Below are 25,625 nucleotides of genomic sequence, written 5' to 3'. Positions count from 1 at the left end.
TTTCCCGTCCTCTTAATATAAATATATCTAGTGCGAGAAAAATCTGTATATTTTATGTGAATGGTATTTTCAGTCATAACCACAACACCTTTTTTTTTTTTTTTTGAGATACGCCTAGCAATGCAATTAGCTCAGTGAAACCTTGCCCAAAACAAAAAAATGAAGAGTTCCATTTATTACATTTTCCATCTGTGTTTCCGCTTCTTGGGACTTTGAGCAAGATTAATTCCAGAATTGTTAAAGAGAAATGTCACCGGAGTCTTTGGGCTTTTCCTTTCACAAAGAGGCGAGGCAGACCGGACACTGGCTAACGTCCATTTTTCCGAGCTCTCCCCACATCGGAGCCTGGGATGGCTCATGCCGAGCGTGGTTTTTCCCGGAGACACTTCTCCGGCCACGAGAGCATCTCGCAGCGATACGAGACCCGGCATTTCTCGTAGGCTACATATCAGCATTAGCATACGTGCCATCCACGTACGTGTTTATATATCGCCTTGCTGGTATTCAAGAGCTCTTCCTGCTGCTTTATTTAGCCTCTGCGGCAAGGCAGGCGCTGTGTTACTGTATTTCTGTGTTACACGAGGCCGGGGGGGTGCAGGCGATGGGGCAGGGGCCGTGCAGGACACGCTCAGCTGGATGGACTCAACCTCCAAAGCGATGGGGCTGTGTTCCGCTCGCAGCCTCCCCAACCCCTAAAATGTTTTATGAGTTGGACTAAATGAGCCAAACGGCAGCTCTGCCACACACCTGGCCCCTAACTGGCTAGCCCCCTGTGCTATCTGCAGGAGAGGTGTTTCCAGAGTGAATTTTTTTGGGGAAAAAAAAGCCATTTCTGACTGGCGTGGTGGTCCCTGCTGCGGTGGTGTTCGGCACGGGTGGCTTCGCGGGGACTCGGCACGACACAAGCAGGAGCGAGCTGCTGGGTGGAAATGCTTTCTCAATTTCATGTGGCATGGATCAGAGCACGAGGGCGAGTCCAAAGCCGAGGGTTTTCCAGCCCCGGCTCTGCCGAAAGCCAGGCTGTTTTTTTCCATGAGGAGAGCGACACGTTGGATTCCCACCGCTGGTACCGCGCACTCGCATAATGTAATTACCCAGCACGATCTGTTGAGCTGCAAACAGATTTTAGAAATGAGTGTCAGGGTATTTGCAGCAGAGCTGCTCTTTATTTAGGTTTGGGAACAAGCGGCTGTTCTCTCCCAGAGCCTCGTAGAGACTGTGGGGGCAGAGCTGGCCTCGCAGGTCATCCCGAAAAATGCCTATAGACACTTAAAAACACGGAATAAATAACTACTCCAAAAACAATCTCACCAGATGGCACTTCTGATGAAGGAGCGGCTCGGAGATGCTTTGCTGCTAATTTACGGTGCTGTTGCTGCTATTCCCATCCTGGGTCACCTATGGAGAGAGACCCGTGTGTGCCTTAGCTCCGTTCCGTGTGCTGAGCAGCAACCGGCCCGCGCACAGATGAACCCAACTCACCTGGGATCCAGTTCCAGGACATCGGGGGGGGCTTTAATGGAATCAGGATTTAGCCCTAATCCTTCTCCCGCCTTAATCCCGCTCCTAAATACTGGTTTAATAAACCAGGGGTGCAGCCATAATAAGCCAAGGGTGCAGCCAGGACTGGGGATACTGGGCTGGGTGCAGGGGGTGGTTGGGGTCCCCTCTCCAGGGGTGCTCGGGTCCCCACGGGGGACGTGTGAGTCCCTTCCCGGGGAGATGCCCAGGGCCCCCCAGGAGGATGCTCAGCTCCTCTCCCTGGGTGTGTTTGGGTGGGTATATTCTCTGGGGAGGCTTATGCCCCCTCCCCAGGACCTACTCACGTCCCCCGGGGGGTTGCTCAGGTCCCTCCCAGAGCAGGTTCCTGTTCCGCCAAGGGAATACGGGACACCCACCGCCCCACACCCCCCCGCCCGGGACCGGGGCTGGAGGCGGGAGGGGAGGGCAAATTTCCGCGCCCCCTCCGGGGCAAATGCTCGGCTCCCCTCGCCGGGGCTGGGGGGCGAGATGCTGGGGTCCCCTCCCTGGGACTGCTGGGGTGTCCCCCCGGGACTGCCCCGTTTCGTCCCCCCCCACCCCCGGGGCTGTCCCGGGGCCGGCGCTCAGGCGGGAGGCGGTGCCGGTGCCGCTCGGGGCGGTGCGGGCCGGGAAGGGGCGGGGGCGCTGGGCTGGGCTGGGCTGGGCTGGGCACGGCTCCGCTAGGCTCGGCTCGGCTCGGCACGGCTCGGCTCGGCACGGCTCGGCTCGGCAGGGCAGCGCGGTCCCCGGAGCCGCAGGTAGGTGCGTGCCCGGCGCTCCTCACCGCTCTCCCGGCCCGGCTTAAACCCGGCCCGGTTTAGCCCGGCCCGGCTCGGCTAGGCTCAGCTCGGTGGAGCTGCCGTCCTCCCGGCCCCGGTGCTGCTCCCCCCCCTCACCCCCCACCCCCCCCCATCCCGGGACTGTCGCGGGTGGGCCCGGCGTGGGGTGGCGTGGGGCCGGCGCGGCTGCTTGTTGCGCTCGGGGGATGAGTTGGTGCCGGAGAAGTGCGAGAGGCTCCGGCTGCAGGAATGCGAGTCATTTCCTCCGCCCGCCCGCCCGCGGGGAGCTGAGGGCGACCAGCGGCCGGGCTGCTCCACCGGACCGCCCCCCCACGGCCACGGCCACGGCCGCCCCTCGCCCGCCGGCTGTGCGCGCCCCGGCTCACGCTCGCCCACGGGGCCCCCTCGTCTGCGGGACCCCACGCCCCCGGGTCACGCTCACCCACAATTTCCCACACCCATGGGACCCTTTGCTCGTGGGTCATGCTTGCCCGCAGGACCCCTTGCCCCTGGGTCATGCTCGCCCACGGGTCCCCACGCCCATGGGACCCCTTGCTTGTGGGTCACGCCCACGCATCCCCTCACCCGTGGGACCCCTCGTCTCTGGGTCACACTCGCCCACGGGGCCCCTCATCTATGGGACCCCACATCCCCAGGTCAAACTCACCCACAGGACCGCACACCCCCAGGTCACACTTGCCCATGGGAGCCCTTGCCCCCGGGTCACACTCACCCACGGGTCCCCATGCCCATGGGACCCCTTACGCCTGGGTCACGCTTGCCCATGGGTCCCCTCGCTCCTGGGACCCCTTTCTTGGGGGTTATGCTCATTGTTGGGTCACACCTGTCCATGGGACCCCTTGCCCCTGGGTCACACTCACCCATGGGTCCCCCCTTGCCTGCAGGGCCCCTCACCCTTGGGCCACACTCACCCACGGGTCCCCTCTCCTGTGGGACCCCTTGCTTATGGGTCACACTCACCCTTGGGTCCCATCACCTGTGGGTCCCACCAGTGGGTCCCTTTGCCCATGAGCCACACTTGCCAGTGGGTCCCCTCACCCATTGGTCCCCTCATCTGTTGGTCCCCTCACCCCTGGTCCTCTCATCTGTGGATCCTCCTGTTTCTGGGTCACAGTCACCTGTGGGGCCCTGTTGTCCACGGGTCCCACTCACCTATGGGTGAGCTGAGGGGGGTGCTGTGGCTCGGGGTGCAAGCTGGGACCTGGTGGTCTTCATGTTTCCCACCGGGGACGCAAAGCCCCTCCAGGTTCTGGACGTGGCAAGGATAAACCCACGCAGCTCTTAAACTGGGTTTTAACTGACATCGTGCCCTCGTGGCAGTGAGGAAATCGGGGCTGAGGTTTCCCAGGATGGAGCTGAGGTTTCTCAGGACCGTTTTCGGTGTTCCCGTGTCCTTTGACTCACACGGAGTAAGGCAGTCCCCACTGTGCCCCTGCCCCCCCCGCCACCTTTGCTGTCGCCTTGTGGTCCCAAATCAGCTTTTTTCTGCTCATGGCCGAAGCGTTTCTGCTCATGAGGATGTTTTTCCCCCTCTAAGCCAAACTCTGTTTTTCCAGAGATGCTTCGACATGGAGCTGAGCATGCAGAGCTTTGCTGCTCTGCCCAATTCCTGGGCTGGTTTGTGTCGGTGTTTTTCCACGGGCCTCGTTCGCCCTCTCCAATTCTTGGATAGAGTGAGCATTAATTTGAGCTCTCTTGCTTGAAAGTGATGTTGTTTCGTTTAAAACTCCCAGTCCCGAAGGCGTATTGGGGTTTGGTTATAGGTACTGGCTTTTTACTATCGTTTTGTAAAGGGGTTTCTTTTTTTAAACTGGGTTTTTTCAGGCTCTTTAAACCCCGAGTCTGTAAGCAATTATTCCATTACATGAAAGTCAGTACGCTGAAAAAGATTAATTCAGACCAGATGTAAAAATAAATGTGAATTTCAAATTAAGATGATGTCAGCTCCCTCCTGCTAAAAAAAAAAAAAAAAAAAAGGAGCCTTTGGACTCCAGATGGAGTACACAAATGATGGCGGTGGTTAAAATATCTGCCTGCTTGTTAATTGAGTTTTATGCTTTTTTTTTTTTTTCCTTGTCTGAAAAGCAGGCTTAGGATATTTTTCAAACAAACAACAAAAAAATTGCTGCTGGGGCAGGGAAGTTTATGGAGGCTCTGGCGTGGCCAAGGAGCAATCCCAGCCGGAGAACTGGAGAGCGGCATGGCTGAGGGAAGAGAAATCCCCCTTTGCCCGCGCCAGGATTAAAAAAAAGTGACTTGGTTTGGCTTCGTTTTGCTGGATCTGGAGCTGGAGGCAAGGACGCCACGGACGGCAGCAGGGGCAGAGGGGGCTCTGGGTAGTCCAGGGGCAGTTACGTGTGTTTTGGCATAAAATGGAGCTGGTTTTCGGGCTCTCGGCTGTCTGCAGAGCGTTTTGCATCCTTTTTTTTTTTTTTTTTTTTGTCCTCCCCATGTGCACAAAGCGCCGCACGTTCCACAGAGCAGGGATGGGTTTGGGCGTGATCCCATGTACAGGAGTGTGCCCGGGAGCGGAGTGCTGGGGATGGGGCTCCCCAAAATCTCTTTCCCTCAGGAGAGGAAGGGTTTGACCAGGGCCAGAGCATCGTGGTTGGGGGGGGCGTTAAATAAGGACGAGGTCCATGGTTTGGAATCTCGGGACTGTGCTCTCTGCGGCATGGGGATGCGGGATGGTGACACTGGTGCTTTGCGGTCCAGGGATCCTGTGGGCAAGGCTCAGGGCAAAATCCCAAGGGATTTACAGCTGCTGCTGCTCATGTGGGCCGCAGCCTGCCCACGGAGCGGGGAGAAAAGCCACATTTCATGTCCACGTGCGTCCTTCGTGATGCTTGTGGTCCTGGGAGCGGCACCTGAGCTCTGGGAGGTTTGGGCTTGTTGCTGGTGATGCTGGAGGATGGTTCATAAAGCCCCCAGAAACGTGGTGGGGGGCAGGATCCGGAGCTAGATGGGGGAGCTGGGGTGTCCTGGGCGTGACCCCTTGCCCCCCAACCCAGTGTTGATACAACCGGATGCTCTTAGCAGATACCGCTCTAATCCCAAAGGCTTGGGGCGCAGTTTTCCGGAAGGAAATAAAATGGAAGGGGCTGGTTCAGTAGCAGAAGAGGGAAGAGGAAGAGCAGGCGCCGTCCCTCCCTCTCTGGAGCCTGTGCCAGGCGAAATCCATTTCTGTGTGCGTCCTCGGCGGAGGCTGTGCCGCTTCATTTATATTTTAGTGCGCCAAAGGAAGGGAACGAAGAGGCCTGGGATGGCTCTGCCGTGGGCTGCAGGCGGATGGAAAATCAGCATTTCCAGGCCGGATTCAGCTCCGTGCGTGGCAGAAGGACAGGCAGGGCGAGCGCTTTCCCAAGCTGCCGTGGCTCAGCCCATCTTCCCCCGTGCCCTGATGTGATGTCCCACGGGGCTCGTCCCCAGCGCTGGCTGCGATTGCAGCTGTGACACAAATAGGAGGGGACAGAGGGGCCATTATCTCAGTTTTTGGATGATGCGCTTGGCTCGGCCCTTTGCAGCTGTCCCCTGGTGTCCCCAGCACCCGCTCTGCCCATCGCTATTGTCCCATTGCAGCAGCCAAAGGGGAGGAAGAAGAGGAGGAGGAAGAGGAGTGTTGCAGAGGTGGAGACAGGCAAGCTCCTGGGGGAATCTTCCTTGCAGAGGCTTTTTGGATACCTCCAAAGATGCTTGGGGGCATCTTCTGGGGCTGGTGGGGCTGGTGGGGCTGGCCCCCGGCTGCCCAGGCTGAGTTTCCAGCATCCAAATAGCTTTTGTGGCGGATGAAGTAATGTAATATTTATAACTGAGTCCTTTTTCCCAGTGAAGGTCTCTTTCATCTGCCTCTCTTCATTAGGAGGAAACTGTTGAGTTCATGAAGAATTGGAGACGATTTTAATTACGGGGCAACCACAAGCAGGAATTAATCTGGCTTTTGGGTTAGTAGAAGCTGCATTAAGTGACGGCCTTAAAACTTGTAATAACAGCTCACGCATACCTGCGCCCTGTGATGTGGGGTAAAACTGACTCTAAACTCTTAAAAACAAGAAATTCCTGCCCTGTGAATTCATCTTCCCAGCTCGCTCTGCACTTTGGACTGTCTCTCACTGCAGGACAGCCCGTGTCTATGTTGGGGTCCCATGCCATGTCCCTTCCCTCGCCCCGGGAGGGCTGGAACAAAAGTCTGGCGGTGGGTTAGGTATCTGGTAGATCAGGATTTTTAAAAAAAATTTTGGCAAGCAGGGGATGAATTTGGGTGATGGAGAAACGGGCTGGATCTGTCTGGGGGCTGGGGATTGTGGCTGGGTTGAGGGGTTGACACTGTGATGGTCTGGTGGGTACCATGGGGGTACAAACCTGGCGCAAAACTGTGAGCATGGAGGTTCAGCCACTTCTTTTAAATGTAACTAAATGCGTGGAGGAGGGAAGAAATACTGCACATGCAAACCAGCCTCCCTTCGCATGCGCACAAGCCGCGCTTTTGCTTCTTTGGAAGAAAAACCCATCTCAGCCGACAAGTTCAAGCGATGTTAAATCCCCAACCCTGGAACTGCATCCGAATTTGTATTTCCGATGAGAGCCTGGCACGCTGCTCCGGCACCTCTGCCTGAACCGGGCCCAGCCTCTGCCTGCCCTCGGCCGTGTTTGCAAGACCCCGTGCTGAATAAATCCCCCGCCGAGTCAGCAGCGACAGCCCGAGCTGCTTTTCCAAGCCGCGCCGACCGGCAGGTTTATTGCGTGATGTTTTCTTTACAGCAGAGCTTTGCGACGGGGTTTATCCTGTGGCGTTGGTACGAGGGAGGGAGATGATATTCTGGCAGCCTGGGCTGAAAAACACGGCGGATCGAGGAATTTTCTCCGCATAGCTCTGGAGTTACAAGGCATATAAGGCGTTTGTACTCCCTTCCTATGGAGTTTTAATGCTCTTTTCCCTACAGCAGGGAAAAAGTGGCTGGAAGACCTGGATCTCCCAGTTCTGCGGAGGCTGATCCGTGCCTGAGTCCTCACTCCCAGTGTTTTTTCCAGCCGGCTTTGCTCTCCGGATGGAAAACCCCTTGCAAAACTGCCCAGGGTGGAAGTTCCCACTCGGGTTGTGGGATGACCTGTGTCCCCCCCCCACAGCGTGGCATTCCAGGGGGGCTCTCCCTGCAATCCAGGCTTTTTTCCAACTCGGATCTGGACACGTTCATGCCTCTCATCAGCGCTTGCGCCGGAGCAGAAGCGACTTGGTGAGGGCAGCGGCGCGGGGTTCCGGGGAATCAAAGCTGACATTGTAGGAATGAGCAGCAGATGCTCAGAAAGAATTTGCCGGCGTCTGGCCGAGGCTGCTGGAGGCACATCGGCCTGGAAAGGCCTTTTTGTGCCCGCTTGCTAAATCTGTGGCGGCTCCAGCTCACAGAGGGCTGGCAGAGCCCCGGGAGAAGCTCCTGGAGTTGAGGGGGGTCTCGCAAAGCCGCTGGCCACCCTCATGGTGCTCTATGTGGTCATCTGATGGTGTGTTATCGTTCAGCAGCAGAAACTGGAGCATTTTCTATACAAATACCAAAATATATGTTTGGGTTTTTTTTTTCCTCTGGTGTTTTGCTTGCTCTCGGAGGTAGGATCCTGCTGCTGGGGGTGATGTTTTCTTTGGCTCCAGCGGTGCCATCCTCACCGAGTTGCACGATGCCCGTGCTCCGCTGACACCAATGTGTGTTTTAATCCCTGACGCTCAGGGACCAATTCAGGCTGCAGGAGGAGGAGTAAATATATTGACCGGCATGGGGACAACCAGCCCTGGGATGCCAAGAGCAGCGTGGTGCCACGGGGAAACTCTCCCGGGGGACACCGGTGGGGCCCGATGCCTGGTTTTTGAAGGCAGTTTGGAGGCAGCGAGGTGATGAGCGGTGACACCAGGGTTTTCGCCAGTGCCCTGAAGCTTGGTTTCATTTCCAAGTGCTTTTAAGAAGCTGTTTTCCTCAGGGAGCCTGTTGTGAGCAGGGCTTGGTGCAGAGGCTGTGGTGGAGGAATGACCCGTTCCCAACAGGCTGCTCCGGGCTCGTTCCCTCGTCCGCAGGTGTGCAGGGCTGGTGGTAGAGAATAACCTCCTGGTGTTGGGTTTACTGGTAAATCAGGGGTGGTTCGTGCCTGCGGCGGTAGTTTTGTCGTGGGGAGATGCTCTGGTGCACACGTGGGGGCTGCAGGAGAGCTTTGGGTGGGAGCGGGGTGCGGAGGGTGCTGGAGGGTGCCCCCAGGCACGGCTGCTTTGCCGGGGATGTGGTGCCCTCCCTGCCACGGCCCCTGCGAGTCGCTTCACGCCCAACCCCGCGTCGGGCGCGGACGTTTGCCAAATACCTTCAGCCCCGTTTTGTTCACTGCTGTGATTTTTAGTGAACCTTGAAACCAAACCCGCCCGCTGTGCTGTTTGCTCCCCGCTGGGATCAATCGTGTCCGGGCACGGCCGCGATGCACGCGAGGCACGGATGCAATGCGCGGCCTCAACGCATCGTCACAACGCAGGGAGGCAGCGCGTGGCTGTGCCGCACCTCTGTGGTACACGGATGCAGCGTGTGGCCACGATGCATGGACGCGATGCACAGCCACCATGCGTGGCCATGATGCATGGATGCAATGCAGAGCCACGATGTATGGCCACAATGCACAAATATGATGCACGGATGCAATGCAGAGATGCAGTGCATGGCCGTGATGCATGGATATAATGCATGGCCACGATGCACTGCCACAATGCATGGATGCAATGCATGGCTGTGATGCACATCTGTGATACATGGATGCAATGCATGGCCACAATGCATGGCCATGATGCACAGATGCAATGCACGGCCACAACGTATGGCCGCAATGCGCCGATGCAATGCATGGCTGTGATGCGTGGATGCAACGTGCAGCAGCAATGTGTGGCCATGAAACATGGATTCAATTCACGGCCACAATGCACCATCACAAACGCGCGGATGCGATGCATGGCCACGCTGCACCACCATAATGCATGGATGCAATGCGTAGATCGAATGTATGGCCACAATGCATGTCTGTGCTACATGGATGCAGTGCATGGCCATGATGCATGGCCATGATGCACAGATGCAATGCACGGCCGCAACGTACGGCTGCAATGCACAGATGCAATGCATAGATGCAATGCATGGCCGTGATGCATGTCTGGGATACATGGCTGCAACACATGGCCACAGTGCACCACTACAACGCATGGATGCAATGCGCAGCTCCGATGCATGGCCACGAAGCCTGGATGCAATGCGTGGCCACAACGCATCGCCACAGTGCATGGATGCAATGCACAGGTGTAGTGCACGGCCAAGATGCACGTCTGTGATACACAGGTGCAATGCATGGCCGTGCTGCACCGCCACAATGCACAGATGCAGTGCATGGTCACGATGCGCGGCCACGATGCACAAATACAGTGCACAGATGCATGGCCACAATGCACGGATGCAACACACAGCCACAATGCACGTGCCATGCATGGCCATGGTACGTGGATGCAATGCACGGCCACGCTGCACAGCTGCACGAGGCCTCGGTGGTGCAAATCCAGAGTGGTGTGGGGAGGGAGCATCACCCCTGGCTTTCCCAAGTTCTGGAAAACCCCAGTAACTACCTAACACAAGTCACCTCAGGGCACTTTTTTCCCTGCTGTACAAATATGCAAGTTAAACTGTTTTGGAAGCCAAAGGCGTTTTCTCATGTAGACCAAAGCAAATATTTGATGAAGAGGGAGACACTATACTGTCCTCGGTGCCAGCGTAAATCTGTGGGTTAGAAAAAGGGTGAACTACTTTTTAGAGTTTAAAGATTCTTGCTGGTGGCGTCACACGTGCATTTGTGTCCCTGGAGCTGGTCACCGGGTAAAAAGTGCTTAAGGAATATTTGCCCTTAAAAAGAATTGCCTGGGGTTAGTGCTGGGATGGATTCGCTCACTTGGCCTGGTGCGGATTTAGGTGAACGCCGGGAAATGACAATTCCCATCTGCAAATCCCTGTTAGTCCTTGGGTTGTTTTATTTAACCACCGTGAAGAGCTGGAGGTGGGAGGAATGATGCTGGAAAAGATGTGGGGGTTCTGCCGTGATGCCCTGCACCAGCCCCTCGTCTTTTTGCTGCTGACAAAATTTTTTGCTTTTCACCACGCTGCTCCTCTTCGGCAGAGCTGGGTTTGTTCCCAGCAGATAGACTTATTTTTTTGTTAATTATGCCAGGAAAGCCTTTCCTGAGGTTTTTCTGAGCGTGAGCCGGGAGAATAAAACTGCTGGGTCAGGTTTTTTAGGCTGGGCTGCGATCCTGTGCTGCCCTAACCGCGGCGCCGGGGGTGGGATGCGGGGTGGCTGCAGTGGGGTGTGCTCAGGGGTTTTGGGGACCATCCCGCTTCAGGGGGGGGAAATGGTGATGGGTGGCAAGGATGCCCACATCGGGGTGCGGGAAGCTGGGGGTGCCACGCACAGGGCTCAGCCCCCCCTTTCTCCCACAGGGATGGCGCCCGCGGGGACCGAGGCCGCCCCGGCCCGCCGGTGAGGTGCCCGCCACCTGCCCCGAGCCCTGAGCCCGGACCACGATGAACAAACTGACCTTCCACAACAACAGAGTCATGCAGGACCGCCGCAGCGTTTGCATCTTCCTCCCCAACGACGACTCCCTCAACATCATCATCAACGTAAGGCAGTGCGGGGGCCAGGGAAAACCCCCTGAGCACCGACGTTTTCCTCACAACTGGGTGCATTTGCAAGCTCTGGTTTTGCTTCTGGGTTTAATTTTGAGCCTGCCTGCTCTCGCCCAGCCGGAGAAATGCACACGAGTTATTCCCCCTGAAGGCTGCAGCAGTGTTTTATGCTCTTCTGCTTCTTCTTGACTCGACGGGCTGCTGGCAGCGCCGTGATTTTCAGTCCTCACTCCACGCATCCGCTGTGGCTGGCAACTCAGCCTCGTGTACCCCAGTGAATAAACAGGAGGGGGTTTGGCTCTGCTTCGCATGTAGCATTGAATGTGAAATTCCCCCGCTTTTCATTTTTTTAATTCACCACCACCCAATATTCTGTTTTCTTCCCCCAAAGCCATCTCCCTGCCCCAGGCTGGTTGCAGCGAGGTCTCCACCACCATCCGCCGCTCTTGAGCTACCCCATGGTCCCCCCGGTGCATCCCACAGAATCACAGAATCATCTAGGTTGGAAAGGACCTTGAAGATCATCTGGTCCAACTGTTAACCTAGCACTGACGTTCCCAACTACACCATATCCCTAAGCGCTATGTTGAAATATCCCATCCCTGGGAGAGCTCTGATCCTGCACCCCAGGGTGGGAGCCTACTTTTGGGGTCTTCCACATTGGCCCCGTAGAAAAATGAGCCCCACAGCACAGCCTGTCACCCCCCCCCAGTCCTGCTTGGGGACCCAGTGGGGGGTTTGGTGCCTCCTGCCCGGCTCAGCTGGGCACAGATGCAGCGAGGACCACGTGTGGGGGTTTTTTTTGCAGGTGAAGATTTTGTGCCACGAGTTACTCGTGCAGGTGTGTGACCTCCTGAGGCTGAAGGACTGTCACCTCTTCGGGCTCAGCGTCATCCAGAGTAAGTCAGGGGTTTACACTGTGGGTTCGGTGCCCATGGCCGGGCCAGCCTGATGCCATCATGGCTTGGCAAGGCGTGATGCCACCGGGTAGGGGGGGAGTGTTTGCCCAAAAGTGGGGGAAAATTTATCCAGCCCTTTGGTGGCCTTTTGTTGGGTGACGAGAAGGTTATGGTCCCCCCCTGACACCACCCACTGATGGGTCGGGGGGGGCCAGGGCAGGGCTTGGTGGGATACAGGGGACACAGGGGGGATGCTGATGCCACCTCTGTCCTGCCCAGACAATGAGCACGTGTACATGGACCTGGCCCAGAAACTCTACAAGTATTGCCCCAAGGAGTGGAAGAAGGAGGCCAGCAAGGTCAGCGGTGAGGTCTTGCATGGAGAGCTGACGGCAGTAAGGCCACCTCTGTCCCCGTCGCAGGTCACTTCCAGGACACGGGAACGCAGCTGAGGGGCGAGGGGGGGGCACTAGGCTGTTAGCCAGCACGGGGCGGGGGGATGGGCGTGCAAAAAGAAACCCCTAGATGATGCTTGATGACCGTCACCCAAGTGCCACCACATGCCCTGGCTGGGGACGCATCCTCCACGCTCCCCACCCTGGAGCTGTGACTTTTTCCATCCCTTATTTCCTTACACTTCAGCAGAATTTTTAAGCTGTCCCTTTCTTCCAGTTTCTAAAAACAAGCCTTTGGGTTTTTTCCCCGCAAAGCACCTTTTAATTATTTCGATGCGATGTGCCGAGGGGGTTGGTGTGAAGGCTCCCGTGCTGGCACCCAAGATGGGGACTGGTGGGCAACGGGCTGGGGAGGGGTGGGAGAGGGACAGTGGTGGCGGGGCCCTGCGGACCCCTGGGGGTCTTGAATCCAACCGTCTGCTTCTTTAAATCCAAACCCCCTTTGTGTTTCAGCGTATTGGGAGGAAAAAATGGGTGTCAAACCCTAATTCAGGAAAAAAGTGTGATTGGTGTTAGCGAGTGAACTCTCCCCTGCGGCTTTCACCCTGTGGGGAGCAAGGGGGTGGCCATAACAGATCTGGCCCCAGGCGAGCCGAGGCAAGGGGCCGGGGGCTGAGGCGTGATGCCGGGGTCTCTGCAGGAGCCCTGAATATCTCCTCCGTTTCAGGGGATCGACCAGTTTGGCCCCCCGATGATCATCCACTTCCGAGTGCAGTACTACGTGGAGAACGGCAGGCTGATCAGGTAGGGTGCAACCCCCCCACCCCATCCCCACCACGGTGGACACCCCCCCCAGGGTGAGCAGCTGGCAGGGGAGCACCCCAGGGTGCCCCTGGCTTGGGCTGCACAGCCTTGGGATGCTGCAGGATCCTGCGGGATCCTGTGGAATGTTGTGGGATGCTGCTCGTGCGTCCCAAAAGCTTGTCCCTTCTGTTGGGCCTGTTTGTGGCTTGGTGCCAGGAGCTGGTGGGGACACTCCTCCCAGCCAGCAATAACAAAGCTTTTGGGGGGGGCTGGGGACATTGTTTTGAAGGTTTTGTCACAGTTTAACCCGTGGAACAACCTGATTTTAATTCACGTGCGTGCCTGTGGCCGGGCGGGAGCTTCAGGTCCTGTTTTGGGGGAAAAAGTGATATTCAGGGTCTTGGGTGCGTGGGGACACGGTGGCATCTGCAGCCATGCAGGGATGCTTTTGGGGGGGGTATTCTGGCTGTGGGAGGCCTGGAAATTTCAGCACAGTGAAGCAGCTGCAGTTTTGCACCACTTAATGGGAGCCCCAGCTTTCAGGAATGGAGGAAAAGGGAGCGAACGACTCGGCACCCAGCCCTGCTCCTTCTGTAAGAGTTTCCCAGTGGGACAAAGGTGCTGGAGTTGTCTCCCACCCCCTGGTCTCGGTCATGGGTGGGTGTCCCGCTGGCTCCTCTCTCCTCCCCTCTCTCCTCTGCTCCCCAACAGCGACCGGACAGCACGTTACTACTACTACTGGCACCTGCGGAAGCAAGTGCTGCACTCGCAGTGTGTCCTGCGCGAGGAGGCTTATTTCCTCCTCACCGCCTTTGCCCTCCAAGCTGACCTGGGTGACTTCAAGCGTAACAAGCACTACGGGAAGTACTTTGAGCCCGAAGCCTATTTCCCCGCCTGGGTAAGTGCGCTGAGATGAGGTCCTTGCTTCAAGCTCGCGTGAACCCCCACGAGGTTTTGCGTGTCCAGAGAAGGGCAACGGAGCTGGTGCAGGGTCTGGAGCACAGGTCTGATGGGGAGCGGCTGAGGGAACTGGGGGGGTTTAGTGTGGAGAAGAGGAGGCTGAGGGGAGACCTCATGGCCCTCTACAACTCCCTGAAAGGAGGGTGCAGAGAGGGGGGATGAGTCTCTTGAGCCAAGGAACAAGCGCCAGGACAAGAGGGAATGGCCTCAAGCTGCGCCAGGGCAGGGTCAGACTGGCTCTTAGGAAGTATTTCTTTGCAGAAGGGGTTGTTGGGCGTTGGAATGGGCTGCCCAGGGCAGGGGGGGAGTCCCCATCCCTGGAGGGGTTGAAGATTTGGGTTGACCAGTGCTGAGGGATCTGGTGGAGTTGAGAACGGTCAGTGTGAGGTTCATGGTTGGACTGGAGGATCTTCAAGGGCTTTTCCAACCTTGGTGATTCTGTGATTCTGAGGCTGCTGATGCTGGGCTGCTTGGAGGCTTCCCAGCCTTCCAGAGTTCCTGCTGCCTATCTCTGGCTTAGTCCTGGTTATTAATAACCTCAGACAACTGCAGGGCTGCAAATAGCTGCAGACAGGGAGGGTTGGGGTCGGTGTGGTGGCTCATACCGCTGGTGGGGATTTCCCTGCGTGCCACAGGGATGCTCACGGGGGCTTCCCCATGTGCCACGTGCCCACCGCTGTTGCGTGCACCCCCTCAGGCTTTGCAGCCCTTTGGGAGCGTGTCCTCTGTGCTGGCAGTGGCCACGGGTGTAGGCAGCTCCTGAGATAGTCCTGGAGGGAAACTGAGGCAGGGCACGGGGTGACAGCCAGCTCTGGGTCACCTCCGACTGGCAGGCAGAGCCGGGGTGATGCCACCCCGATGACTTTGCACAGGAGCAGAGTAGGGAGTGGTCCTGTATGGCACATCAGTGACACAGGCAGGTCCCGGCTTGGACCCCCTTTTGGCAGGGCCCCTCCTTCAGCGGGGACCCCCCTTCAGTTGGGACACCCCTCCCCACAGCAACGGCCTGGCGCCAGCCTCTGCGGGGTACCCAAACCCCAAACAGCTGAACCTCCGCCGTGGTTCCCTGGCAAGGGGAAGATTAATTAATAAAAGTTGTGGGCACCGTTGCCCATTTTCTGGAGTTTTCCCCCAATTTACCAGCTTCTCTTTTTGTTGTACGTGTCACTGAGAAGCGATGGCCCTGGGGCTGTGTCCCCAGCCACGCAGGGACCCTGTGCATGGCTCTCCCTGCCCCGGCACGGGTGTGACCGGTGGTGTGAGCTCCACGGGACAGGCACTGAGAATTTGTTGGCTGCTGTATCCATTTTATTTTTGCTTGCAGATCTCTATAACGGGGCGTATCACTCCAATTTCCCTTTTCCCTTGAAATCACCACTGCCTGGGAGCACTGGGGCTGGCATCTGACCCTGAGCAAGCCCGGAGCAGCTCCCCTGGATGAATTTCTCTTCTCCTTCAAACAGGTGGTTGCAAAACGGGGCAAAGACTACATCCTGAAGCACGTCCCAAACATGCACAAAGATCAGTTCGCCCTGACGGCCTCTGAAGCCCATCTCAAGTACATCAAGGAGGCCGTCCGGCTGGACGACGTGGCTGTGCACTACTACAGGTTGTACAAGGTGAGCCCTGGCCGCAAGCCCAGGCCCGGCTTCGGATTCAGGGCTGCTTTTTATTGAAAGGAGCAACTGCCGAGCAATTTCTAAGGTATTTTGGGAAGAGCTGCATTTGAACTGACACTCGCTGGCTGGAGCAGAGCAGGCTCAAGGCAGTGCTTCGTTCCCAGAAGCAGCGAGATGCAGCTTTTTATAGTCCTGCCATTTTCTACAAGTTACGGAGAGGCGAGAGGCTTGCCAGGGTGCGAGAAGGCAGCTTCAAGGTTTCTGGGGTCTTATCTTTTAGTATCCTCTCCCTAAGAAATATACGCTGGGTTTTTTCTCCCAGCAAAGAGATTTGTTTGCTGCGAGCTGGTGCTTCACAACCCATTTTGTAACGTCCTTAAGTTAAAGAGGAGAAGCCTTCAGAAGAGCACAGGGAATGACAAGTACAGAGAGCATCTGAGCGCAGCAGGGGAGTACATTGTTAAAAAGAGCTGTAAAAAAAAAAAGAAACAAACCTTGTTTCCAGCCCTCCAAGGAGATACACGTGGGGGACAGTGGTGGTGTGCGTGGCCGCAGCCACCGTGGTGCTGCCAGTGCAGGAGCAGGTTGGGCTCAAGCTCTGTTTCTGAAGGTCCTTCCAAGTTTTCTGAGGTTAAACTGCTTTTCCAGACCCTTCAGCTGGGGTGTTTCTGGGCGGTGAGGAGGGCAGCAGGCACCTGGGGGTGAGACTGGGGAGGGTGTTAAGAGGATGCGAGCGTGCAGTCTGTGTGCATCATTAATTAAATGGTTGGACTTGATCTTAAGGGTCTTTTCCAATCTAAATGATTCTACGATTAAGGTGGCACCTACAGCCATTGGTGCTGCACGGGAGATGGGGTGACTGCAGGAGGTTACCTGGGCTGGGGCAGGGGGGCAGATTTATCCACTTCGTGCTGCAAATAGTGTATTTAAAACCATCTAATTTTCCCCCCCTTAGGACAAAAGGGAGGTGGAGGCGTCCCTGACGCTGGGGCTGACGACACGGGGCATCCAAATCTTCCAGGTAGGCAGCTGAACGAGGGTGATGGCTCGGCTCCCTGCCTGCTGCCAGGCAGGTGTGTGCAGCCCCTGCCTCTCCTCTTTTTGCAGAACTTGGATGAAGAAAAACAGCTGCTTTACGACTTCCCCTGGACAAACGTGGGGAAATTGGTGTTTGTGGTGAGTGCCACCATCCCCGGGCAGAGCATCTCTGCCCCTGTCGCTCCCGGGCTCTGGTTTGGGCGTGGGGGTGAGGTTGCACAGACCTCAAGGGGGGTGATTGCAAGCTGGGGGAGTATTTTTCTCTCTGGGGCTGATGTCCCTCCTCTCCCACGCAGGGTAAGAAGTTTGAGATCCTGCCGGACGGGCTGCCCTCAGCCAGGAAGCTCATCTACTACACGGGCTGCCCGCTGCGCTCCCGCCACCTCCTGCAGCTGCTCAGCAGCAGCCACCGGCTCTACATGAACCTGCAGCCCGTCCTGCGCCAGGTCCGCAAGCTGGAGGAGAACGAGGGTAGGTGACCCCCCCCCCCTTCCCCGCGGTGAAAATCCCACCTGAGCCCAGCTCCCACACGCCTTTTCTGCCTGTACGTCCTTGTGCCAGCCCCGTGGCTGGGAGCGTGTTGGGGGGTGGGTGCCCCCACGTCCCCCTCGACTGCGCAGGGGTCACCCTGGCCCTGCCCCACAGGCAGATCCTGGCTGGGCTGGATGCCCACAGACCCCCCCTGGCTGCTTAGGGATGGGCACAAGCCCCGTTGCGGTCTCTGGTGGGCCAGTTCCTCCCAGTGCCTCCACGCAGCTCTGCCCAGTGCCCCGTGTCCCATCTCCAGGCTCAGAAAGCCCTTGTGCAAATGTGATATCTTCCTCCTCATCTTCCTCTTTCTCCTCCTCCTCCTCTTCTTCTTCCTCTTCATCATCCTCCTCCTTTTCTTCCTCCTCCTTTTTTTCCTCCTCTTCTTCTTCCTCCTCCTTTTCTTCCTCCTCCATTTCTTACTCCTCTTCTTCCTCCTCCTCATCCTCCTACTCCTCTTCTTACTCCTCCTCCTTTTCCTCCTCCTCCTCTTCCTCCTCCTCTTTTTCATCCTCATCATCTTCTTCCTCATCATCATCTTCCTCTTCCTCATTTTTTTCTTCTTCCTCCTTCTCCTCCTCCTTTTCCTCCTCCTCCTTTTCCTCCTCATTTTATTTCTCCTCCTCCTCTTCTTCCTCCTATTCCTTCACTTATTCCTCTTCCTCCTCCTCTTCTGCCTCTTCCTCTTCTTCCTCTTCCTCCTCCTCCTCCTTTGGAGGGATGGCATAGCACAGAGCACAGCAAGTTTGAGGCTCCCCACCCCACCATCCCTAGATGCCACCGGGACAGGGTTGGCTCCTGGTGTGCCACCCCACTGGATTTGGGTGACAGTGCCCCTGGGTGCCCCTGGGTGCTGGGGGGGGACCATGCCCTTCTCAGGGGGGGGCCAGGGCACCCCGCGGAGGGGATTGAGGTGCAGGCTGCCGCATGCCGACGACGTGCCGCTGGTCTCACAGAGAAGAAGCAGTACCGCGAGTCCTACATCAGCGACACCCTGGACCTGGACATGGAGCAGCTGGAGAAACGCTCGCGGGCCAGTGGCAGCAGCGCCGGCAGCATCCGGCACAAACGCCTGTCCCGGCACTCCACCGCCAGCCACAGCAGCTCCCACACCTCGGGCATCGAGACTGACCCCAAACCCCGGGAGATGGGGCCCGAGGATGGCTTCTCGGGCGCCGGCGCCCATCGCAAGCTGAAGACCTGCAGCTCCATGACCAGCCACGGCAGCTCCCACACCTCCGGGGTGGAGAGTGGTGGGAAGGACCGGCTGGAGGAGGACTCCCAGGATGATGGTGAGACACCAGCGGAGCCTGGGCTTCCCAGCTTGGCTATCACCAGGTAACTGGGGTTGGTGGGTGCTCTGAAGGTTCACAGCAATGACTTGTCCCACCTCCTCCCTGCCTCCAGAAATCGAGATGCTGGTGGATGACCCCCGGGAGCTGGAGCAGGCTGGCGAGATGGAGGTGAGCCCTGACATGTGCGTCTACATCACGGAGGACATGCTGCTGTCGCGCAAGTTCAACGGGCACTCGGGTAAGGTGGCAGCTGCTTTTAGTTCCAATTCACAGAATCACAGAATCATCTCGGTTGGAAAAGCCCTTGAAGCTCCTCCAGTCCAACCATGAACCTCACACTGACCGTTCCCAACTCCACCAGATCCCTCAGCGCTGGGTCAACCCGACTCTTCAACCCCTCCAGGGATGGGGACTCCCCCCCTGCCCTGGGCAGCCCATTCCAACGCCCAACAACGCCTTCTGCAAAGAAATACTTCCTAAGAGCCAGTCTGACCCTGCCCTGGTGCAGCTTGAGGCCATTCCCTCTTGTCCTGTCATTTGTAATTCCCCAGTGCAAGTCACACCTTTGGTGTTTGGCAGAACGAAATTAGCCCGAGACATCCATTTGGGACACCAGAAAAAGCCATTCGCCCAGTGGGTTGAAGGAGGGATGGGGTAAATTTGGTGAAACTGTAAAAAGAAGGGGTTGCCCAGGAAAGGTGCAGGTTTTACTCAGAGCAGGATGGATGCTCCGTGAAGCCGCCCCGTGGCACAGGGACATGTGCCCAGGCACACCAGGTTATTTGGAGATACCAGGGGATAATGGCAGGAGCTGCCTGTGGGTGATGGGCATCATTTTGGTGATGTTCTCAATTGCTGGCCTCCACTCTCATTTTTGTGAAAATCCCTTCTTGCTCCCATGAGCACGGGTGCTGTTATGACATGTGTGTGCCCGGCTTCACCGGAGCTGTGCCTGCACCCAGAGAGTTGCCCACTTTTCCAGCTCTGTGCTGTGTGCTACTGGGAGGTCTCTGGGGTGCCAGGCTTCCTGGGGTTGGCTTTGGATGCCATTTTGGTGCAAATCTGTGAGGCTTTGTAGGTAAAGCTGGTTGCAAGCGGAGCTGCTGGGGTGACGGCACCCCATGGAGTGGAGGGTGCCTTCGCCCCAAAGCAAGGGCAAGCTCCCAGGGGCAGCAAGCATGGATCCTGAGAGCTGAGAAGCCTCAAAATAACCTTTGCACCCTCCTCTTCCTCTCTCCTCCGCACAGGGCTTATTGTGAAAGAGATCAGCTCCTCCACCTCCAGCTCCTCGGAGACGGTGGTGAAGCTGCGAGGCCAGAGCACCGACTCCTTACCCCAGGTACGTGGTGCTGGTGGAGCTTTGGTGAAACGCAAAGTCTTGCTGGCACCTGGGTTTTGGGTTTCCCCAAGCTCCTTGGCTCCTTGGCGGGTCCTGAGCCTCCTCTCTGCTTTGCCCAGACGACGTGCAGGAAACCGAAGACGTCGACGGACCGGCACAGCCTGAGCCTGGATGACATTCGGCTGTACCAGAAGGACTTCTTGCAGCTGGCCAACCTCTGCCAGGATACGGCCCAGAGCTACACCTTTGGCTGTGCCCACGGGCTGGAGGAAGAAGGGCTCTACTGCAACGGCTGCCTGGCCCAGCAGTGCATCAACATCCAGGAGACCTTCCCCGTCAAAAGAACCAGCAAATACTTCTCGTTGGATCTCACCCATGATGAAGTCCCCGAGTTCGTCGTCTGAGGGCCGCGGGGAGCAGGACTGGCTACACGCCCTCAGTGGGGGAGGTTGGGGCTCCCTGCCCTGTGTCGGGGGCCGTCAACACCGCCTTTCCCCCCCTGCGCTGCTCCCTGCAAACAGAGGCCGTGGAAACCATTGCACGTGGAGGATCGCCCCAACAGTGGGCGGGGTGGAGACCCCCGGGCATGGCAGAGTCCCACCGGCGGTCCCCCAGCATCCTTTCTCCTCCAGATGAGTTGATGCCAAACACAAGTTGTCTTATTTCGTCTGGGAGAAACACAACTCGTTTAAGCGAGCAGAAGCCAACCTGTGTTTTCTCACTGCCTCGTGGCAAGGTGGCCTCTTCTCCTCCTTGCCCCCATCCTCAGTGCTGCCGGTGGCTCCAGCGGTGGCTTGGTGGCAACCGACGCCGGAGAGGAAGTGCCAGACTCTTGTGTTCAAGTCAAGCCAAAGAAATGTAAATACCCTAAAGGCCAGTATGGAGAGGGAGAATCAAGCAATAACCAGCCGGGGATCTCCGGGCACGGGTGATGTACCGTGGAGGAAGGCATAGCCAGCAGCTTCTGGGGCAGAGCATCAACCCAGTTCTTCCAAAAACACATGCTGGAGGTCAGACCAGAGCGGTCCCAGTGCGGCAGCTGGTGGCTGGGAGCTCTTGGAGCTGTTTGCAGCTTGGTTTTTTTCTTTTTATTTTTTTTTTTGAGAGAAAAACCCCCAAACCAAAAAAAAAAAACCCCACCCAAGAAAACTGAAAGCAAAGGAGAATGGGAAAAAATAGGTCACCTATAAGGATATTGCAATAATGCATCCCAAACTTTGAATATGTAGAGATTACATATATAAATATATCGAGGTATGTATGTTTATATATGTCTGGATCTTATAGACCCATTTGCATTTTACTTCTGCTCTAAAATACCTTTTATACAAAGGATCTGCCTCTCTTCTTTAATGAACCATATAAACAATCGTATTTTTTTTCTAAGCACTAAGGTGAGAAAATAGCCTTTCCTCTTGAGAAGAATATGTATGCAACCGCGTTGTAAGTGTGGCTCTTCCCGGTGCAGTCGCCGTTGTATTTTACCAAGGCTTTTCATGCGTCTTTAAGTCTCTTACAGTTTGAATAGTTCTGCTAAAGGATGATGGTGATGTGCTAGGAAAACCCAAGGGCAGCTTCTGAGTGTGTCCTAGGGAAGCTAACCTGCCCAGGGGTAAGATGTACCATCGGTACCAGAGGGTAAAGCATTACAGCAGCTAATATTCACAGCACAATGCCTTTTTAGTCGATATTTTTAATTAGAGTTTAGCTATTGACAGCCAAAGTTTTGCCATATTTTGATATACCACCTTTTTTTAACTGGAAACTTTTCTTAAAAAAAAAAAATAATTATTTTATAAATAAGCACAATCTTATTTTTATAAGAAATGTTGGGGGAGGGAGCCAAGAAGGGGGAACTGGTACCAAAAGAAAAGGAGCGTAGCTATTGGCACAGTGCAGAAAACCTCAGTGTTATTGGGATGTGGGAGCTGGTAGGGGAGAGCACCGGGTGCTGCCGTGGCTCTGTGCTGCGGCACCAGCACCGCGTGTCCCCACCCCAGAGCTTGATCTCCCCCGGCACGAGGTGACGTTGGATATTATGGGAAAATAATGTAGGTAGCCAAATGCTGGCGGGAGGCTGGTGGCCCCTAAAGCCTCTTTATCTCCCCTAAAACCTCCCAGGGCAGCCAGAGGGGTGCTGCCTGGGGGCTTGGGGCTATGTGCCCTGCTCTGGTTTTGGGGGGCCCCCAGCAAACACCCCAGAAGCCTCTCTTGTGGGCACCACATCCCAGACTGGGATGCTGGGGTTTGCTAGCAGCACCCCCACTCCAGACCCCCATCCACAGCCGGGTTTGTGGTGTGCCAGGGGATTGGTGTGAGCACCAGCAACCTGTGTCTGCCGTGCTGGAACCACACAGGCTGGAAAATCCCCTAAATTCATCCCCAACCTCTTTTTTTTTTTTCCCTGTGAGGCAGCAGGGCCGCAGCACCCAGCTGGGGGGGGTCCTGCTGGCATCCCCTCTGCCGGCAAGCCTGGGTGCCCTCCATGGGACCCTCACCCACTACTCTGCAGAAACATGTAGTTGGAGGGAGCAAAAGGGTAAAGTAAAGAAATGCTCGACGCTGTTCAGAAAGCACTGGGGGGGCAGCTACACCACGGCCTCTCCATTTCTTGCCCCCCCCTCTCCCCGCCCCGTTATCCTGCAGCCAAACCCGGACCGAAGCAGCCCAGCCAGGGATGGAGCGATGTCGGGGGGGCTGCGATGGAGCTCACCCCATGGCAAGCGGGAGCGGGGCCATGCCGGGGAGCTGGGGGGGGACACAGAGGTGCCATTTATTCCGCAGGTGGCCAGAGTGGCCACGCGGGTCCTGCGGGGGCAGGGGGCGGCTGTGCCCGCCTGCCCTTCGTGCCGCTCCCCGGGCAATAATGAGCTATCTGTCTGCAAGAACGAAATAGTCCTTTCTGTGAAAGGATCTTCCCGTCAGGGCGATGGGAGAGCCAGTGACTGTGTTGCAAAAAAAAAAAGAAAACCACAAGGAAAACTATACAAAAAACCCCGCAGCGAAATTATTTTGTACCAATGAAGTTTGTTGTGTGCCTTTTGCGGTACGGCTGGAAATGACAATAAAGTGACAGTTGTTTGTATTATTTTGACTCTTTAAAATGCTCCTGGGCTTAAGTGAGTGATGAAACACGTATGAATTTAACAAATGTGTTATATTTATTGTGCTCTCCCTTCCAGTGACACTGCAAGAGCAGAGGTTAAGGCAACTCCTGCCTCGGGTAGGGGAATGGATGAGCTGGTCCTTTCAATCCTGGTTTTTGGTGATTTCTATGAAAGTGGAACCCAGTTCCAGTGCTTCGGCACTGGGAGGAGGCGCGGGGGGACCTGCAGGAGCCGTCACCGGGATTAAGCTCCTGAAATAAGTGGGGGCACGGCAGGGGCGGGGCGCAGATGGGAGTGCCTGCTCTCTTTGCAGCCCTGCTACGCCGATGGCTCCAGCTGGGCACCCCAATGAGTGGGGTGCTCAGGGGGGTCCCCAACCAGTAGGAGCTGCGGGGGGGACACTGGGGGCTCTGCTCAGCCCTGTTTGGTGGCTGCTGTCATGGAGCTGGGTGGGCCCAGTGGGAAGGGTGGGGGGGTCAGCACTGCATGGGGCTGGGGCACCCCCCTGCTTGCCAAAGGGGCCACCCTGGGGCGTCAGCTGGGCTCCAGCATCCCCACAAACTATCAGCCCACAGCTCACTGCAGCCTCACGCTGGCCCTGGCCAGGCTGCTGAGCAAGGCATCATTTGCTTTTTTCCTAATGATTCCCCCCCAAAAAATGCTCCCCTGTTTCCAGAGCAGGCTGGCAGAGCTGCCGCCTCTGCTCGTGAGGATTTCCTGAGGCCCCGCTTTCTGCAAGCGCGTGGGCAGGGGAGACTCATTTTCTCTTTCCTGAGTTGATGTTTTTGGGTGAAGCATGTGGAGTCTCCCGTGTCTGATAGAGGGTTTGTGCTGCAGCCTTCCCCTTCTCCAACACTCAGGGCCACCCTCCAATCTCCTATGCCACTAGCACTAATTAAACTCCTCAGAACATAATTAGCCAGCTCTTTTCTTCTTGATTTTGCCAGGTTTGCTGATCTTGGCACCTACTTCCTCCAGCTAAAGAAAACTGTTGTGTAAGGTACTAACAACCACAGCCCTTCCATGTCCACCTCCCCAGTCATCTGAGAATCTCTTGATTCTCAGCATATTTACCCTCTCGCATCCAACCTTCTCCTAATTGCTGAGATACAAGTGGGAGAGAAGGAAGATCAGGGCTGGGTGCTTGGTCTGATGTGATGGGTTCACTGTTATTAGCAGCAAAATCCTGATTTCCTGCAGAAGATGAAAATGAAGATATGGCCAGGAGGGACAGGGAAGGGATCTTACCCCTGTACTCGGCACTGGTGAGGCCGCACCTCGATTCCTGGGTTCAGTTTTGGGCCCCTCACTCCAAAAAGGCCATTGAATGACTCGAGCGTGTCCAGAGAAGGGCAACGGAGCTGGTGCAGGGTCTGGAGCACAGGTCTGATGGGGAGCGGCTGAGGGAACTGGGGGGGTTTAGTCTGGAGAAGAGGAGGCTGAGGGGAGACCTCATGGCCCTCTACAACTCCCTGAAAGGAGGGTGCAGAGAGGGGGATGAGTCTCTTGACCCAAGGAACAAGCGCCAGGACAAGAGGGAATGGCCTCAAGCTGCGCCAGGGCAGGGTCAGACGGGCTCTTAGGAAGTATTTCTTTGCAGAAGGGGTTGTTGGGCGTTGGAATGGGCTGCCCAGGGCAGGGGGGGAGTCCCCATCCCTGGAGGGGTTGAAGAGTCGGGTTGACCCAGCACTGAGGGATCTGGTGGAGTTGGGAACGGTCAGTGTGAGGTTCATGGTTGGACTGGAGGATCTTCAAGGGCTTTTCCAACCAAGATGATTCTGTGATTCTGTGATTCTATGTGAAGATGAAGCCCCTGTTCTCCCATGGGGAAGCAGCATCAGTAAAACTTCCTGAGCAGTTGGTTTCTCCCAGCACGTGCCGCCGTCCTGGGGGCCTGGATGTGACCACTTGCCACGCTAACGCTGGGACCGCTGGGGCTTCCACCACCCCCCCAGGAGCCCAGGGCATCCCTGGGACCTGCGCTGGAGCCTGCCTGCCTTTGCCACCCATCCCTCTCCCAAACACCCTGAAGGAGGGATGGAGATGGAGATGTAGGGCTGTGCCCCTCTGGCCTGGGGTATCCCCACTGCCCCCCTCCTCTGGCACCCTCATCATCTGTGGCAGAGCAGTGCCTTTTCTACAGGCTCTGAAAATAATTGCATGTTATCAGCGATTTCCCTTTGTCCTCTAAAAATAACCCTCGTCCTCGGCGAGGCGGGTGCTGACCTTTGGGTCTCAGCCCCTAATTGCTGATTGCTGCTAACACCGGACATTTTTGGGTCAGCTAATTGCCTCACGCAGGAGGGAGGAGCGCAAGGGAGCGAGCGACTTCTGGGAAAGGGGGCTGCATTGTCTGCTACTAAGTATAGTCTCCAGATTTCATCCTTGGCCTATAAAAAACCGACATTTTCCTAAAACCAGATGTTGAATGGTTTTTTTGCATGAGCCTGCAGAGCGTGCCAGCCTGGGGGGAGAGGGAAGGGGCTCTCCCCTCCCCGTAGGCTCTGTTTGGCGAAGGCTCATACCCCCAGTTACACTTTTAAATGAATCCGCCTCCGTTTTGAAGGCATTTGATGGCTTGGCCTCTGTTGCTCCTTCATCTCACCACGGGAGAGGTCCCCGGGGGTGGAAAGGTC

At 56.5% G+C, this 25,625-nt stretch overlaps 1 protein-coding gene across 4 annotated transcripts; it reads left to right on the top strand.

Annotated features, from left to right (window-relative positions):
- Positions 1 to 2,233: 2,233 nt before the first annotated feature.
- Positions 2,234 to 22,970, top strand: FRMD6 (FERM domain containing 6). 4 transcript variants are annotated; one of them, XM_074869212.1, is made up of 14 exons: positions 2,234 to 2,279; positions 10,817 to 10,999; positions 11,814 to 11,904; positions 12,184 to 12,263; positions 13,027 to 13,103; positions 13,815 to 14,001; positions 15,527 to 15,682; positions 16,638 to 16,703; positions 16,790 to 16,858; positions 17,017 to 17,191; positions 18,205 to 18,540; positions 18,656 to 18,781; positions 19,791 to 19,882; positions 20,002 to 22,970. In XM_074869212.1, exons 2-14 carry the CDS (start codon positions 10,901 to 10,903, stop codon positions 20,284 to 20,286), a joined length of 1,839 nt encoding a protein of 612 aa, XP_074725313.1. In that variant the 5' UTR covers positions 2,234 to 2,279; positions 10,817 to 10,900; the 3' UTR covers positions 20,287 to 22,970. The 4 variants fall into 4 exon arrangements, with proteins under 4 accessions (XP_074725313.1, XP_074725310.1, XP_074725311.1 ...); XM_074869209.1 differs by having other exon boundaries at positions 12,184 to 12,326; XM_074869210.1 differs by lacking the exon at positions 2,234 to 2,279 and adding an exon at positions 6,179 to 6,262 and having other exon boundaries at positions 12,184 to 12,326.
- Positions 22,971 to 25,625: the final 2,655 nt, after the last annotated feature.

This window comes from Strix uralensis, chromosome 4 (genome assembly GCF_047716275.1).
Source record: "Strix uralensis isolate ZFMK-TIS-50842 chromosome 4, bStrUra1, whole genome shotgun sequence".
NCBI classification, from domain to species: Eukaryota; Metazoa; Chordata; class Aves; order Strigiformes; family Strigidae; genus Strix; species Strix uralensis.
This window is presented reverse-complemented; position numbering and strand designations above follow the sequence as displayed.